The 18,794-nt window shown below is 38.3% G+C and overlaps 1 protein-coding gene across 1 annotated transcript; it reads right to left on the minus strand.

The window, feature by feature from the left end:
• Positions 1-12,042: 12,042 nt before the first annotated feature.
• On the minus strand, positions 12,043-12,639 carry LOC122012831. The gene has a single exon (XM_042569485.1). The coding sequence runs from the start codon at positions 12,595-12,597 to the stop codon at positions 12,133-12,135; it is 465 nt and encodes a 154-aa protein (XP_042425419.1). The 5' UTR covers positions 12,598-12,639; the 3' UTR covers positions 12,043-12,132.
• Between the last annotated feature and the right edge of the window lie 6,155 nt (positions 12,640-18,794).

The raw sequence follows: 18,794 nt of genomic DNA on the forward strand, positions 1-18,794 counted from the left end.
GGGGGTGGATCGATGTGGCCTAGCCATTGTGGAAGAGTCACCTAGGGAGGTGGCTAAGGCTAAGAGCTCTAGGGGGAGCTCAAAGAGTCAATTTGGGACCCATGGCCAATGGATCTCAGGTGGGTTCTACTTGGGGGTCTAGAGGAGCCATGGAGTGTGCCAAGTGGTTTAGAGACGGACTTGAGTCTCAAACCTAGGGAATTGGCACACATGGTTTATGTTTCATGCAAGAAATATGACAATTGGGGTCATATTGCATGATAATTGGTTTTGGAAGTATAGATGCTATATAAACCAATGCTAGGGATGCATTGTGGGTTGGTATGGGCAAATACATCAAGAGGAAGCCAAAACTAGGACTTTAGGTCAAGGTTCAATTGAACTTTTTAGCTAGTTTTGTGTTTTGTGTCAATCTTGGGATTGGTGATAGATATATTTTTATATATATTTTTCCCAAGTAGATATTGATATAATAGACCTCTCCACAAAATTTGGGGATTTTTGGAGGTCTGTGAAATTTCTGGCGCATTTCTGAAGTTGGCCAGAAAAGGCTGATTTTTTCATGAATAGTGTACCAGTCGACTGGTACAGTTACCAGTCGACTGGTAACACTGTTCACGAGCACAGAATGTCTCTGTAAGCTCGTTTTCATGGGGCAGTCGACTGGTACTTCTTGCAGTCGAATGATACCAGTCTGAAAGTATTTTCAGCACTAGATTTTGACCGGGTCAGCTCATATAGATGTATGGGATCCATGGGTAATACATACATGAGTTTAGGGTCATTTGGATGACAAGTTTTCAATAATTGGGATATTGTTGGAGAACTTTTTGGATGTTAGGCAAAGGGGGAGAAGTAAGGTTTAGTTAGGAAAACCTGAAAGTACCTTTGTGTAGGGGGAGCCTTGGGATAGGTTCTTAAAAAGCCCGTTGTAAAAATCCTAGCTCAATGGAGAGCTTAGGTAAAGGGGGAGCCTTGGGATAGGTCCTTCAAAAGCCTTATGTGGAAAATCCTAGCTCAATGGGAGCTTAGGTGTAGGGGGAGCCTTGGGATAGGTTCTTAAAAAGCCCTGTGCATTGTTTCGGCGGTTGCCAAGTGTGTAGCCTTGGCAACGTAAGTCCATTCGGCGGAGTAAGTCCAAGTGTGTAGCCTTGGCATCGTAAGTCCATTGTATTAGCATGTTTATTTGCTATTTGTTTTCCCTAACTTAAACGTATTGCCAAACACCAAAAAGGGGGAGATTGTTGGAGCAATCCCGATGGTCCACGGGACCATGTGTTTTGGTGTTTGGGCAAAGGGTTTAAGTTAGGTTCACCCTTGTATTTGATATGTGTATTTGAGTTGTGCAGGTTTGCAGGATACACATGTGACTCAGGTTGATGGCTTCGGGTCCGGTGAAGGATGGAGCATCCGAGGGACCGTGGACAAGACAGCGAGGACAAGAGCCAAGGGAAGCGACTTCGAGGCATACGCGAAGGATGGCATTGGGGACGAGCCGCGGGCTTGAATGCATCCGAGGGACGAGAGCCAAAGGAAGTAGGCTTGAAGGCAAAAGGTCAAAGCTGCAAAGGAAGAATCAAGTGAGTCATAAGGGTGAGGGTACGAGTGCACGAGAGATTGTACTCGGAGTAAAATCCTAGTTTTTAGGGTTTTACTGTAGCAGTACTGTAGCGTTACTGTAGCGCTACTGTAGCAGTACTGTAGCAGTCGACTGCATGTTTTAGCAGTCGACTGGTGCAGTCGACTGGGGCAGTCGACTGGCAGCGAACAGAATGTGTGGAATCGAGCCGTTGGGATGTAACGGTCGAATTTCCACAGAGGGCAGTCGACTGCATGTTTTAGCAGTCGACTTGTAGGCGGGGTTTTCCAACCCGTGGCCTATAAAACCAAAGCTTGGGAGCTTGGTTTGAGTTGACGAAATTAGTGGTGGGTAACCTCTAATTAGTAGTCAACTAGTGCCCTAGCAATCCAAGTGCTCTTGATCTAGTTGTGGTGAGGTTTCTCCACCGACAAGGAGGATTGTGCTAGCCGGAGTTTCCGGGGATTAATCCACCGACGGATTGAGGGATCGTCCACCTTACGGACAGCCGTGGAGTAGGAGCTTTATCTCCGAACCACGTAAATCGGCGTGTGTTGGTTTGTTTGCTCTTTCTTATTCTTGTCTTTAGTTTAGCTTGTTTGTTTTGTATTTCCGCTGCGCAAGCTAACATCGTAGGAGAAGCGAGTATTTGGGGGCGCCGTCTATCCAACCCCCCTTCAAGCCGGCCGTGCGATTCCCAACAGATTATTCCAATATAAAGGAAAGACATGCACCTAAATATCAACAACTATATGAAATGTTAAAGGCTAGTGAAAGAGAAGTGTGGGAAGGCATTCCCTCAGGTCACTCGCAATTATCAACTACTGTAAGGTTATTGAATATGAAAGCAGAACATTATTTTTCTGAAAGATGTTATGATGATATATGTCAATTGATGTCAGAGTTACTTCCTGCTGACAATATAATAACAGATAGTTTTTACAGTACTAAGAAATTGGTTAGAGGTTTAGGTTTGTCTGTATAGAAGATTGATTGTTGTGTAAACAACTGCATGATATTTTGGCATGAAGATAACGAACTGAGTGAATGCAAAATCTGTACTCACCCTCGTTATAAGAATGGTACTCGCATACCAAGGAAGAAGAAGAAAAATATTGCTTGGAAAGTGATGTATTATTTTCCTTTAACTGCTAGACTACAACGTTTGTATGCATCTGTCGCTACAGCTTGTCACATGACATGACATCATGAACATGAGCATGAAGGAGGTATTATGTGTCATCCTTGTGATTTCTCTGCATAGAAACATCTTGATACTGTATTTTCCTCGTTTGTAATGGAACCACGTAATGTGAGATTGGGACTTTCCGCTAATGGATTTCAACCATTTGGTCAATCGGGACAGCAATATTCATCCTGGCCAGTTATATTAACATCATACAATTTACCACCCTGGATGTGCATGAAAGATGAATTTATGTTTCTTACTGTGCTTATTCCTGGTCCAACTAATCCCAAAGAGAAGATAGATGTTTTCTTGTAACCTCTAATTGCAGAATTAAATGATTTATGGAATGTAGGGTCAGTGACTTATGATGTTGCAAGTAAAACTAATTTTAGATTGCATGCTGCATTATTATGGATGATCAATGATTTTCCAGTATATTCAATGTTGTCAAGATGGAGCACAACGGGAAAATTAGCTTGTCCACACTGCATGACAGATTTTGATGTCTTTTCATTACCTTGTAGTTGGAAAGTATCTTGTTTGATAATCACCGGAAATTTTTACCTATTGATCACCCTTTCAGGCGGAATAAAAAAAAAAATCTAAAAAATGTTGTAGTCAGAAAATCTCCTCCAGCATTCCATACATCAGGTAAAGAAATCATTGAATAAATAAATAGTTATGGATTTCTACCAGTATCTCAATCTGGTTTTGATGAGATAAATAGATACATTGTTAGGATGTGCCAGTGTGGTTGGAAAAAAGAAGTATTTTTTGGGAGCTCCCCTATTGGAAGTATCTACTCATTCGACATAATTTAGATGTCATGCATGTTGAGAAAGATTTCTTCGATAATATCTTTAACACTGTGATGAATGTGCCTGGAAAAACTAAGGACACTGCAAAATCTCGTGAAGAATTAAAAAAATTAGTAAACAAACCAGAGTTGCATCAAAATGAAACAACTAGTAGATTTCCAAAGACTTGTTATACATTAGACAAATACGGGAAGTAGACTTTATGTAGTTGATTGAAGGAAGTAAAATTCCCAAATAGGTATGCCTCAAATATGGCTCGTTGTGTGGATATGAATAGGTTAAAGATGTTTGGAATGAAGAGTCATGACTGTCATGTATTCATGCAAAGACTTATTCCAGTAGCTTTCCATTATTTACTTCCGTATAATGTTTGGCAAGCAATAGATCAATGGATGATGCTCAAGCAATAGATCATTTGATGCTTTCTATTTTTAAGTTTCCTGGCAAACCAATGGGTGCATCTATTTCTAAATTCTTAACTCCAGAAGAATATCATGCTACAAGAACATACATACTCTTAAATTGTGAAGAAGTCAACCCATACATAAAGTAAGTTGACTTCTCTAATTAAAAAATTATCCCCCGTTCAATTTGTTGCTTGATATCTCATTTACCTTAAAATTACCTTCTTTTCCAGCTTATATGAACAACAACTATATCTATAAAATCCATCAATGGATGTAGATGGCATAGCTGAAAAGTTAGAGGTTGAATTTGCATTATGGTTTGAAATATATGTAAGTTGGAGATTTTATCAAATATTTAAGTTCATGTGTGTTAAGTAGTGTTCTAATGTCTACTAATTGTGTAGGTTAAAGACCGTAGAATATCAAATGTGACTGATGATAGGATCATGAATCTTGCATCAGGACCCCTTCGTAAAATAAAGGGCTCCTCTGGTTTCTATGTTAATGGCCTCAAATTCCACGTGGCACTACAAGATTCACGAAGATTAACCTATAATTTTGATGTTTGCGTCAAAGGATCTATGAACAACAATAACACTCGGTATGATTACTATGGTAGACTTGAGGAAATCATAGAAGTTGAATATCCTGTGATACGGTGCATGATCGTGGGGTCCGAAAGATGATGTGGTCAGAGGTCAAGCCCGTGGGTGTTGGTTGGTCCTAGGAAGATCATACCGGTTCCACTGTACAAAAATTTTGTACAAGTGTCGAACCTTTCCTAAACAACCTATTGTGTTCTTTAAAAGTTAAATTAGGAATCACAAACGAAACTTAACATTATTGATTCCAAATTTAACTTATCTGTTCTTAATGGTTTAGATTTGGATCGCAAGCGGAACTTAACACTATTGATCCAAATCAACCTATGTTATAAATTCAATTAAATATTAATTTCTAAAATTGGCTTCCAGGACTGCATAACGAGCCACATGACCTTCTTGGGTATGGGAGCATCCACCACCGCCTGGACAAAACTTTTTAAGGAAAGCTAATATTTAATTTCCTTATATAACTCTAGGTTTAATCAACAAGAGCAATCGAATCACAAATTTGAAAAACAAAAAGAAAACACAAATTCGAATTACAATTCGAAAAACTAGAATCTAATGTCTCTTGTGTTTGAAATTCTAACAAAGAAAAATAACTAGCATGATGCAGAAGAAAATTACTAGTTATACATTTTCTTTGTATGCTAATAACCTCGAGATCTTCTGCCGTATTCCTCGCCTCGCCTTGGATGTTGTGTGGGCAACGATCCTCCAAGATGAACACCACCCAAAGAACTTCTCCTCCTTCTCTAAGTCTCGGCCACCACCACCACCACCAAGGAGCAAAAGAGAGCAAAGGGAAAAGAGAGGGAGAGAGGGTCAGCCACAAGAAGGAACTCCACCAAGAGAATAAGAATTGTTATGTCATGAGGTCTCTCCTCCCCTTCTTTTATATTTCTTGCCCAAGGCAAATAAGGAAAGACTTTTTACAAAAATTAAAATCTTCCTCTTGTTTTTCCTTTTCCCTTTTATTTTTCCTTTTCTTTCCTCTTGATTGAATCAATCATCAATCATAGATTGAATGATGATTTAATTTGGTCGGCCCCTTAAAAAGGAAGGAAATAATTTTTATAAAATTTTATAAAAGAAGAAATCCTCTTATAAAATTTTACAAGCTCTCTTACCTATTGTGGATGTTAAAAAAGGAAAGTTTTAAAAATTAAAACCAAGTTTTAAAATTTAAAACTTCTCTTCTAAATTTTCCTTTTTTAACATGGTTACAAAATTTCAATTTTAAAACTTCTCTTCTTTTTTTATAAAAACCATGAGGATGGTTAAAAAAGGAAAGTTTTAAAATTTTTAAACTTTCTATTAAACCATGTGGTCTAATTAATAAGGAAAGTTTTATATTTTAAAAACTCTCTTTTAAAACTTGTAGTTTTCTACAAAGAGAAGATTTTAAAAATTCAAAACATTCCTCCTTATTTGACATATTATGGCCGACCCCTCTTTGCTTGGACACCAAGCAAAGGGTCGGTCCCTTTGTGAAGGAGATTGGCCGACCCCTTTGGCTTGGTCACCAAGTCATGTGTCGGTCTCTTCTTGGACACCAAGAAGGGCTTTATATGGGTGGACTTAAGGCTTTAATGAGGCTACGACAGGGACATAGAGGAAAAATTGAGTTTGGTCTTCCGATGAGCTTGAGTATCCCATGTTCGCCCTGAACATACAACTCAAGTTCATCAATAATAACTCATTCCACTAGAGAGTTATTATTGCACTACCGCACCAATCCCAAATTACATTATGGGCTCCTTCATATATGAGTGTGTTAGTCTCCCTATGTTTAAGATAACGAATGTCCACTAATTAAGTTACTGACAACTCACTTAATTAATATCTACCTCCAAGAGTAGTACCACTCAACTTCATTGTCATATTGGACTAAATCCACCTGCAGGGTTTAACATGACAATCCTTATGAGCTCCTCTTGGGGACATTATCAACATAAATTACTAGGACACAGTTTCCTTCTATAATCAACAACACACACTATAAGTAATATCATTTCCCAACTTATCAGACCTATTGATTTATCGAGCTAAATCTCACCCTTTGATAAGTTAAAGAAATAAATACTAAATATATATGCTTGTTATTGTATTAGGATTAAGAGCACACACTTCCATAATAACTAAGGTATAGTTCTTTTATTAAGTCAGTATAAAAAGAACTTACCTAAAATGGTCCTACTCAATACACTTAGAGTGTACTAGTGTAATTTATTAGTCAAGATAAACTAATACTTAATTACACTACAACTATTCTAATGATTTGTTCCTTTCCACCTTAGTCGTGAGCAACTGTTTATAATTTATAAAGAACTGATAACATAATCTTCTGTGTGTGACACCACACACCATGTTATCTACAATATAAATTAATTGAACAACTACACTTAACAAATAAAATGTAGACATTTGACCAATGTGATTCTTTTATTTCATAAATAAATGTTATAAAAGCTAGGCTTTTAGTATACACTCTAATAGTGTGATGGTCAAAAGTCAAGCTTACATGGCGGTTAGAAGTCAAGCTTGCGTGGCGGTCAGAAGTCAGGTCTGCGTGGGGGTCAAAAGTCTGACCTACGTGAATGTCAAGAATCCGGTCTACGTGTAGTTCAAAGGGCCCAGTTACAAGATGGGCTGGGTCAGGCACGAATGGGATCCCGAGGCTAGATCCACATGTCAAGAACCCAGAGGCCAGGATCGCAGGTCGGGATGTGTCAACCAAGGATACAGGTCAGGACTTATAGCTGGGCGACACAAGACATATAGATCAACGCGTACAGGTCAGGAATATACGAGCCAAGGACATAGGTCAGGGCTTATAGCTTAGCGGCACAAGACACATGGATCAATGCATACAGGTCGGAATATACGAGCCAAGGACAAAGGTCAGGAATATACGAGCCAAGGACACAGGTCAAGACTTATAGCTTGGCAGCACAAGACACGCGGACAGAAGTGTACATGTCGGGATGTGCCAGCCAAGGATACAGGTCGGGACTTACAATCATGCGACACAAGACACATGGACAGAAGCGTACAGATCGGGATATACCAGCCAAGGATGCAGGTCGAGACTTACAATCATACGACATAAGACACATGGATAGAAGCGTACGGCTCTGGATGTGTCAGCCAAGGATGCAGGTCGAGACTTATAATCATGCGACACAAGACACATGGACAGAAGCGTACAGGTCAGGATTTGCCAGCCAAGGATATAGGTCGGGACTTACAGTCATGTGGCACAAGACACATGGACAGAAGCGTACAGGTCGGGATGCGCCAGCCATGGATACAGGTCGCGACAGACGTACACAGGTCAGGACTCGGGATAGGCAGAAGTAAATTAAGGCGTACAGATCTAGAGGTGAGATAATCAGAACCAGACTAAAGTGTACAGGTCGCTGTGTAAGGCAAGGCAGGGCAGTAGCTCACAAGGCAGGTCAGTAGTTCATAAGACAAGACATGCAGGATAGGGCCGAACGTGCAGATCGGGATTTGTGATATGGCAAGTGCAAGTTGGCGACATGTCTATACCCACAGGTCGGGGTTGGCCAGTATGAAGACCCAGTTCAGGGTTAACAGGTCAAGGCAAGCATACACTACAGGACAAGCAAGTCAGGGAATCGTAACCACCCATCAGAGAATAATCACAGTGTGTCAAGGAATATGCTAATGGTCTAGGGCTCGTTACCCCCAGATTCCTTCTTCGACCTATAAGAAGATGCCCCGTGTCAATCACCGCTAGACAAGGACTGACACCCAACATTCCCTGACACTCGCCAGACTCCAGAAACGTCTACAGCAGTATAAAAAGGGAGGCTTCGTCCTTACGCAGGTACGCTCACTTATCATTTTTCATTATCGTCTTTACTTTTCGTCCTTGCTTTGTGTTTCTGGGGAAAAAGTACTTGACTTGAGCGTCGGAGGGCCTGACCCGGGGACTTTTTCCCTGGTTTCTGGTCTCTAACGACTCGTGGGCTCGTCCAAGTGTGTGCAAGATCCTTTCTTCGTCATCACCCCTCGTCCTCCGCTTGCGTCAGCTTTTCCAGCGGGTGCCAGATCGACCAGGCTTAGCAGCGACTTTCCGTCAACACCAGCAACAGCGCAGCCCGCCTTCATCCGACTCAGCTTCCGGACGAGATCATCCTGCATTACCTATTAAGAGGTGTGTGCTATTTAAATGTTCATGTTATGATCCTACCCCAATAATAGGTACCATAATACATCCAAAGTATAAGTTAGTTGAGGTTAATACAAACAAAAAGTTCAACAAGTTTGAACATTTTCTTTTCGGGGTACAAGAAGCACAGATTTTCTATCTTAAATACCCTACAAAGAGAAGAAGACCCAGTGAATGGTTGTCTGTTTGTCGAATGAAGCCTCACTCGATTATAGAAATGTTGAATACCACTCAGGCTACTGATGCATTTCAGAATGACGAAGTTGAGAGACATTCAATTGATACACAACTTGAATCAACATCTCAATTATTTGTTGATGTTAATGTCACTTATGAAGAGATAGACAATGGAGAGATGCCCAACAGTGAAGATGAATATGTACTACAGAGTCTAGTAATGAAGACTTTGAAACTATTAATGTTGATTAATTAGTTGCTAATATGATGTCTGAACTGTTATTTTCTATATAATTTTGTATTGTGTTGCTAATGTTAATGTTATGAATGTGTGTAGATATATTTTTGTATTCTGATGTTAATGTTAATGTTATGCATGTTTGTAGATATATTATGTAGATATATTATTACTAGTACATGCATGCTATGTTATTGTGCAAATATATTATTATGACTGAGCAGAAGACAGTAACACCCTGTGACTACAAGGTTATTAGAGTTGTGGGAGATACGTATGTATTTTTGTTATTAGTAAAACAAGTTCATTGGTTTCTTCAATACTTTTCATATCTATTTTGTTTCCTTGCAGATTTGTTCCTAATGGCCACCGGGTAGCCTCTTATATTACTAGTAAGTTTAAAGAGAGAGTATGTGCTTCTGGTACTACATGGAGGTATGTAGACAAGGAGATGAAGATATTTTATTATAATGAATTCGTAGTAAGTAAAATTTCGTATACTAAAATATATACTTATAATTGCAGAAAAGATATACATGGGAAGATGACCAAGAAGAACAGTTTAAAGCTACATGAAATAATTATTGTGCTAAACTTTACAGAGACCTCATGTATTATATCAGGAAAAGGGACACTAGAACAACATATGTTTCAGAGACGACATGGAGTGCATGGATGGTCAGCTGGGCTGCAGAAAGATGGCGAGAAAATGCTGAAAAGGCTCGATCTAATAGAAATACAGAGCCAGGTGACTCAAACACCGGAATCACCCGGCATACGTCAGGATCAAAATCTTTTGTTGAGCATGCTATAGATTTGGTAATTTAATTTAAAGCTATAATTTCTAACAATTTTTTATTTTATTATCGCATTAATATGTATAATTATGTCCCAAAATATTTATGTATGCAGGAGCATGATCTTGCTCGGTAACCCACATGCATGGAGGTATTTCTGAAGACCCATAAGAAGAAAGATGGGTCATTTGTCGATTCTCGATCTGGCCCTACATGTAAGATTATTAACTTTATTACATTTGTTCATGCATTTCTATTTTGATTAACTTTAATAATTGTTATCAAATTAAATATTGATCAATATTATAATTTTGAACACAGGAGCAAATGACAGAAAGAGTGACTCAGACCTCTCAGCCACCATCAGAGGGGGAGGAGTCACAGTCTCTATCCACCGACGCGCTAAATGAGATATATTATGATGTTGTCGGTGGAAGGACAAAAAACTTCACCCTCTACGGCCTTGGCTCCTAGGCCAAAGTGGCATTTGATCGTTTGAGGACTCTTAGGGGTCGTGCTAGTTCCTCTTCTTCTAGTGAGGTGTAGTCATGAAGACGCGAAAATGAAGAACTGCGCACTCAACTAAAGTTAATGGATGAGAGGATGACTTCTATGGATCAGTGGAGGGCTGCTGAGGAAAAGAGGAGGACCGACCAGGATACTCTCTTTGCCAGTATGCGAGAGATCATGGCAAATTTCGCTCGCACCCAGACGTCAGATGTTCTTGAGTCACAGGAGACTCAAGACCCATTAGACCGTGGTGATTAGCATGTTTCAAGGTTTGTTCAACTACTATTTAAATCTTTATTTATCATACAAGTTACATGCAAAATATATGCTCATTTCTAAATATTACATTACTATATATTTCAAGCGTCAGAGTGTACATATTCAGCACGATCATTATCATCATCATCATTTTCTTTTTATCTAGGTATTTATATTTTTAAATGTAAAATTTATTATACATCTATGTAATATTTTGAATTATACATCGATATCAATCTCATCATAATTTATTGTATTTTACTTTTTGCAAGATTTTACACTATTAGTTATTTTTGGAGTATATGTTATCATGATATGGATTTATATATTTGAGCACGGAAATGCTTTGTTTATATTATGTTTGTTTCTATACGTTTTTATATGTATGGAGTGTGTTGTTTCTATATGTTTTTATATGTATGGAGTGTTTGTTTCTATATCGATCTGTGGATTGTGTTAGTTTGTTTGTATCTATATATGGTTTGTTAGAATATGTAAACTGTGATTGTGTTAGTTTATTTGTAAATTGTGATTGTATCTGTGATTGTATGATTCATTTTATATGGATATATAATTTGTATATATGGTTGAATGAGAATACAAATAGTATCTGTCAGTTTTTTTGTATTTTACTAACGGAATATGTATTCCGTCGATATTCCGTATCGTAAAATACCGACGGAAATGGTATTTCCATTGGTATTTGCCGACGGAATTGGTATTTCCGTCGGTATTCTCCGTCGGAATGGGTAATTCCTTCGGTAAACACCGATGGAATTACCCATTCCGTTGGTAATCACCGACGGAATATAATTCCGTCGGTATTTTTACGATACAACATTTTTATCAGAGTTCCTATGCTCCGACGGAAATACAACGTCCGTCGGAAAAATGGGCGCCAGCTGTCCAGAGGGTTTATCGACGAAATTATAATTTCGTCGGTAGATTACCGACGGAAAATAACTTCCGTCCGAAAAATAGATCCCGATGCATATTCTCGCAACAGATTGCTTTCCGTTGGAAATCAGTCGGTAAAACCCTCTAGCGATGGATTACCAATGGAAATATCCGTCGATAATTCTGTATTTTTTTTTTTTGTGTTAATTATTGTACCATCCCCATGGGACGGGAGGTATAACATAATCGTGTGTGTATATATAATTGCGTTGCACAAATATTAATTCTAAAACATTTACTAACAGATATATATCAAAGTTTGCATTGTATTACAATGCAAAACATTAATTTTAGGAGTCACACAACTACAATCTATAAAAATATTTTGCTCATATCTAAGCGAGCTGATCTATGGTCCGTTGTCATTCCAAAGCATGCATTGATTAATCATCGTTTTCACAGTACGGCCATTTCCTCGTCCGGAGGCGGCGTCGTCTCCATGCCCCAGCCGGAGTACGCATCCAGAGAGTAGAGGAGAATCACCAGGACGATGCAGCAGCAGAGCATGGCGACGGGCCCGAACACCCACAGGAACAGAGGGAACGAGACGTAGAAAGCCCTCAATCCGAGCGACCAGAAGAGGCTTCCCCTGTCCAACGCTCTCGCCACGTACTCCGCCGCGCACCGGTGGCTTTTTACAGGTACGTTCACCAGCAGGCTGGCGTGGCTGTAGAACCGGATCGACTGCACGTTGAGCAGGAAGGCGAGCAGGAAGCAGAGGAGGATAGCGAAGAGCTTGACGGAGTAGAGGTCGCCCACCAAGTGGTGGTTCCTTGCGGTGTAGGCGCCACACCCGGTCATCATCGCGGCGATGAGCGAGCTCAGCGCAATGGCCGTCGACGCCAGCACCGTCGACGCCATGATGCTGTTCCGGAGCGTCTGCACCGCCAGCACGCCGTTCTTCGCCGGATCCTGAAAAGAAAACAGAGTAGGTCTAATTAGCATTTTTGCGAACATGTTGCTTGCATGCATGAAGCCCTGAAGGAGATGTCGCATGCCTCCATCATGGTCTTCATCCAGATGCGGCGGTTGATGGTGTTGATGCCGATGACGGTGGTGGTGGGGTGGGTGGTGATCCGGCGGAGAAGCCATGCGTGGTAGGACGCCATGGAGAAGAGGCCCAAGGGGACGAGTACAAGGTCGAGTGTGTGTTCCTCCATGGCGATCGATGTGGAGCGCAGGGCATGGTAATTGATTAACAGGGAACGGGAAAGGGGGAGTGATAGAGATTGAGAGAGAGAGAGAGACGTGCGAAGAGAACGCCAAGTGTTTGAGTGACGCTGAGGCGGCGAGAGGTGCACACTTCGCGAGGTTAAAGCACGTCAATCGTTCAAACTTAATTATGGAAGCCAATTTGAGAAAATATTAAAAGTTAAGGGTTCAAGAATAATTTAAGAAAATATTAAAAATTTAGAACGAAATATTTTTTTCTTTAAGCTATTATTATTATTATTATTATTATTATTATTATATCTAACTTACGCCCATTACGCCCATTAATTATAAGAATACATCATAAGAAAATTTTCATCAATTATAAAAATAAATCAAGAAATGTCCATAGCAAATAATCCATTAACGACAATTTACCAAAAGACGCATGTGGAGATCTAAATTTATCAAAAGACATACGTTATTTTGATATTTACCCAAGAACGCATATTGTTAAGTGCATTTCCTATTTTACCCTCTTAACAATTTGACTTTTTCTACTGTTTTTTTTTCTTTTGTCCACTATTTTTCTCTCTCTTCTCTTTTTTTTATCGGTATGCAGAATATATGAATAATATTAGTCAATTTTTTAATAATATTTTAATACATTTGAAGAAGTACAAATAAATAATGAATAACATATTTGAACTCCTTGCAATTTCAGAAATCAATTGAAACTAAAATGAGTGTAATCGGAGCTCTCTAGATCGATTAGTGATTTTTGGTCAAAATCCACTGATGGACCTAGAGAGCTCTGATTGCATCCATTTCAGTTTCTATGGATTTCTAAAATTGCAAGGAGTTCAAATATGATATCCATTATTTATTTTGACTTTTCATAGATGTTAACATGTAAAATGAAAGAATCGTTAAAAACATCCACGTTGGGCCTGATATGGAATCATATCAGGCTCAACGTGGGCCTGATATTAGACCCACGTTGGGCCTGATATGATTCCATATGAGGTTCACGTTGGGCCTAATATGAGTCTATATAAGGTTCAATATGGATTTTTTTGTTGATTCTTTGATTTTATATATTAATATCTATGAAATGCGAAATAAATAATGTACACCATATTTGAACTCCTTGCAACATCAGAAATCCATAGAAACTGAAATGAGTGCAATCGGAGCTCCTTATGTCTATTAGTGGGTTTTGGTCAAAATCCACTAATGGACCTAGAAAGTTCCGATTGCACCTATTTCAGTTCCTATGGATTTCTGATGTTGCAAGGAGTTCAAATATGATGTCCATTATTTATTTCGTCTTTCATAGATATTCATATATAAAATCAAAGAATCGACAAAAAGACTCATGTTGGGCCTGATATGGAATCATATTAGACCCAACATGGACCTGATATGAAATCATATTAAGTCCAACATGGACTTGATATGAAATCATATCAGGCTCAATTTTCATCAATTTGGATTTGATATTGCAAGGATCTATCTAGGAATTGAGTTGGATTAAAGGGGAGGCTAAATCAGATGATAAGTTTCTTAAAGGATCTCAATTTGTCCAAATTTTTATTTGATTCCATCCATATTCACTTTCAATTTAACAAGATTTCAATAGATTCAGATCAATTTTCAACTATTATCGAATGGATCTCCAGTTCTCTGTATCGATATCGACTTGTTTTACCAACTCTAGACTCTAGCTCAATAAGGATATTGTAGTTTGAGGTTAGATATCTTGCAGATAGCATTGTCACTAAGAGGACAAAACTTTTCTAATTAACTCTAAAAAGTAGACATTGATCTTTTGGCTAGATAGAACTACTATAACAGACAAGACTTTTGAAACCCACAATCAGAGGGAAAGAACAAGCGATTAAAGTCTGATGGTATAATAGATATGAGCAAGACATATCACTTTGATAATATGAAGTCCAGTATATGGACAAAAAGGTTATACTAAACATGCTTACATGTCACAAATATGAGGCGATATGAGTTATACAGATCTTGAACAAGCAATATGAAACTTAATGTAGGTGGCAAAGAGACTAATATGAGCGGTTTAGATGTAAATGCAATACAAAATTCAAAGTACCTAATATAACCAATGATCATGCCTATCATGCATGCACGATAAACATAAAATCCAGCTCAGTCCTACATAGCTCCTTGCAACATCAGGCCCAATCTTGTGGCAAAAAGGCGAAATGCTCGCCCCAACACCCTCGCCGTACTCGACCCAAGGCCATCACGAGGAAGGTAAATCGTAGCATCCGAGCCAGCATGTGACGGACAGAGTGTAATATGGGGATAGAGGATTTATTCCCCAGCTGCCCGAGGATCGACCCTGCAACCTCATTGTGGCAACACCCGCCACATATCAACTCGGATGACCCGCGGGGTCAACATCAGGCCCAACATGATTTCATATCAGGTCCACGTTGGACCAGATATGATTCTATATCAGGCCCAACATGGGTCTTTTTGCCGATTCTTTAATTTTATATATGAATATCTATGAAAGGCGAAATAAATAATGGACATCATATTTGAACTCCTTGCAACATCAAAAATCCATAGGAACTGAAATAGGTGCAATCGGAACTCTCTAGGTCCATAAGTGGATTTTGATCGAAACTCACTAATGGACTTAAGAAGCTCCGATTGCACTCATTTTAGTTCCTATGGATTTCTAATGTTGCAAGGAGTTCAAACATGGTGCCCATTATTTATTTCGCCTTTCATAGATATTAATATATAAAATCAAAGAATCGGCAAAAAAAATCCATGTTGAGCCTGATATGATTCCATATCAAGCCCAACGTGGGTGTTTTTAACAATTCTTTCATTTTACACGTTAATATCTATGAAAAGTCAAAATAAATAATGGACACCATATTTCAACTCCTTGCAATTTTAGAAATCCATAGAAACTGAAATGGGTGCAATCGGAACTCTTTAGGTCCATCAATGGGTTTTGACCAAAACCCACTGATCGACCTAGAGAGCTCCGATTACACTTATTTTAGTTCCAGTCGATTTCTGAAATGACAAGGAGTTCAAATATGCTATTCATTGTTTATTTTTTCTTCTTCAAATGTATTAAAATGTTATTAAAAAATTGACTAATGTTATTCATATGTTTTGCATGTCGATACAAAAAAGAGAAGAGAGAGAAAAATAGTGGAGAAAAGAAAAAAATGATAGAAAAAGTCAAATTGTCATAAGGGTAAAATAAGAAATGCACTTAACAAGGTGCGTTCTTTGATAAATATCAAAGTAACGTATGTCTTTTAGTAAATTTAGATCTCCACATGAGTCCTTTCATCCATTAAGAAAAATTTATCTGTTTATTCACTGAAGATTAGATGGCTAGGATCCTCTAGTCCACTTTTTTGTGAACCAGAGGATGGTCTACAATGCAATTGCGGTTAAATCACGGCTGTAATTCAGCCGTAATTGATTGCGATCCCTTCCTAGATTTACCTTCCCACCTAGATTATAATTTGAGTCGAGATAGACCACTAGAGGCCACCTACAGTGGGCGGGTGGCCGGGCTACCAGGCGCCAAGCAGGGGGCAACCTCTGAGCGACCTCCGACCGCTCACCCCAATCCAGACTATAATCTGGATAGAAAATGAATTCTAAGAGGGATCACAATCAATTGTATTGTAGAGCATCCTCTCCTCTGGTCCACAAAAAATGGACCAAAAGATCCCGTATGAAGATTAAACTCAATCCTTGTATGTCTGAAAAATAAGAAGATACTATATCGCTGCACCAAGATAAATCGACCACCTATTAAGAAAATTTTATCCATTAATTTATCAAAGATGAGACTCAATCCTTGTATATCTAAAAAATTAAGAAAACACTCTACCACTCCATTAAAATATACGAACAATCTAATATTTTTAAATTAATCATCTATTAAATTTATTCAAATTTAATTCTTAAATGTATGAAAAATTGAAAAAGCACTCTGTGGCACCATTGTCCAGGGCAATGTACGCTTCATAGGTGGGTCCAAGAATAAATTAACACGCGGATTTGTTGAAATGTGAGTCATACAGATCAACAAATTAAGGTGGTGTTTAATTTAGGAGTTTAGGAATCTTGTGTTTCGTTGATGAAAATAGAATTAAAATTTTAAAATAAACTCAAAAATTTAGGTATGGATAAAATTTACCCCTCCCTTGGGTTTTGATGAAATAAGAATGTAAATTAAGTTTTGGATAACAATACACTTAGTATATTTGTTTAATTTTTCTTTCATTTTACACTCTCTCTCCTTGTTCTCTTCCATCATATTTTCTCTCTTCTTATTCTATCATCATATTTTCTCTTTCATCATTCTCTCTAATCACACATTTTCTACCATTTTCTCTCTATATTCTCTCCCATCACACACTCTCTCTCCTCATTTTCTCTCTTCATTCTCTTCAATCACACTTTCTCTCCCATTATACTCTCTCTCCTCATTTTTTTCATCATACTTTCTCTCTTCTCAATCTCTCTTATCATTCTCTCCTGCCTGGGGTTAATGTCTCGGCTATGCGCTTTCAGCTGTGTACCTGCATTTATCTCCCTCCATACCCTCCATATCCGTGGGACCGGCTCTAGGGGGGCCGCTGATATGACGGCTCCACATTCTCTCCTCATTTTCTCTCATTACATTTTCTCTCTTTTTATTTTCTCTCATCACACTCTCTCTCCTCAACCTCTCTTACCATTCTCTCCTCATTTTCTCTCATTAAACTTTCTCTCTTTTTATTTTCTCTCATCACACACTCTCTCTCCTCACTTTCTCTCTCATACTTTCTTTCTCCTCAATCTCTCATTTTCGCTCATCACACTCTCTCTTCATTTTTCTATCTCTCTTTCTCTCTCAACTTACTTTCTCTCTCCTCAATTTTTCAGTTTCTCTCATCATACTTTCTATCTCTTTTTTTTTCCCATCACTTTTTCTCTCTCAGCACACTTTCTCTCTCATCATATTTTTTCTTTTCTCAATCTCTCATATCATATACTCTCTCCTCATTTTCTCTCCTCATACTTTCCCTCTCTTCATTTTTTCATCACTTTCTCTCTCATCATTCTCTCTCATCATATTTTTCTCTAACATTCAACTTTCCCTCCCATTTAATTTTTTCTCTTATTTTCCTCTAAGAGTATAAAAAAATTTAGGTTTATTTCGATTGAAAATATTCAACTAACCAAACATTATTTTTAAAAATGATATCCAAATTCATATTTATTTTCATTCCATAATACTATGATACTTATTCTCATTCGGATTCCTAGGAGAGAACCAAACGCCACCCAAATAAATCAACTGACGATATAGTTCTTGATATAGTAAGAACGATTAAAATTTAGATTTGTGAATATTGTATATGTAATATAAAAAGGTTAAAGGTGGTTTAAGAAACAAAGTTAATCTACGGGTGGAAAGAAAAACTAGTCCTTTTTTTCAATAAGCCACGCCAGAACACAAATGGATCCGAAGGTAAAATGAACCTGCTAAGAATCGAGACTGAAAACATAGTTGAGAGAAATATTACAGAACCTGAGACCCAAAGGATAGTCCGGTCAACAAAACTCCCATTAAGATAGATATAGTATACTAACCTTATCCTACTTTTATAAAAAACTATTTTCAAAACTCAAACCCATGACCTCCAAGTCACAAAACAACTTACAAGTTTACCATTGCAGAAGCTGAGAACTAAATGACAAAAATTCAACGTGATTTGAGAAAGCAATCGAGTAAGTTTACAACTGCAGAAGCTGGAGTAAGATTTCATCTTGTTGGTATGTACGCATTGACTGTGAGACAACAGTCTTTTACAAACAATTTTATAGACACGACAACAGAC

The sequence above is a fragment of the Zingiber officinale genome, chromosome 8A, assembly GCF_018446385.1.
Source record: "Zingiber officinale cultivar Zhangliang chromosome 8A, Zo_v1.1, whole genome shotgun sequence".
NCBI lineage: Eukaryota > Viridiplantae > Streptophyta > Magnoliopsida > Zingiberales > Zingiberaceae > Zingiber > Zingiber officinale.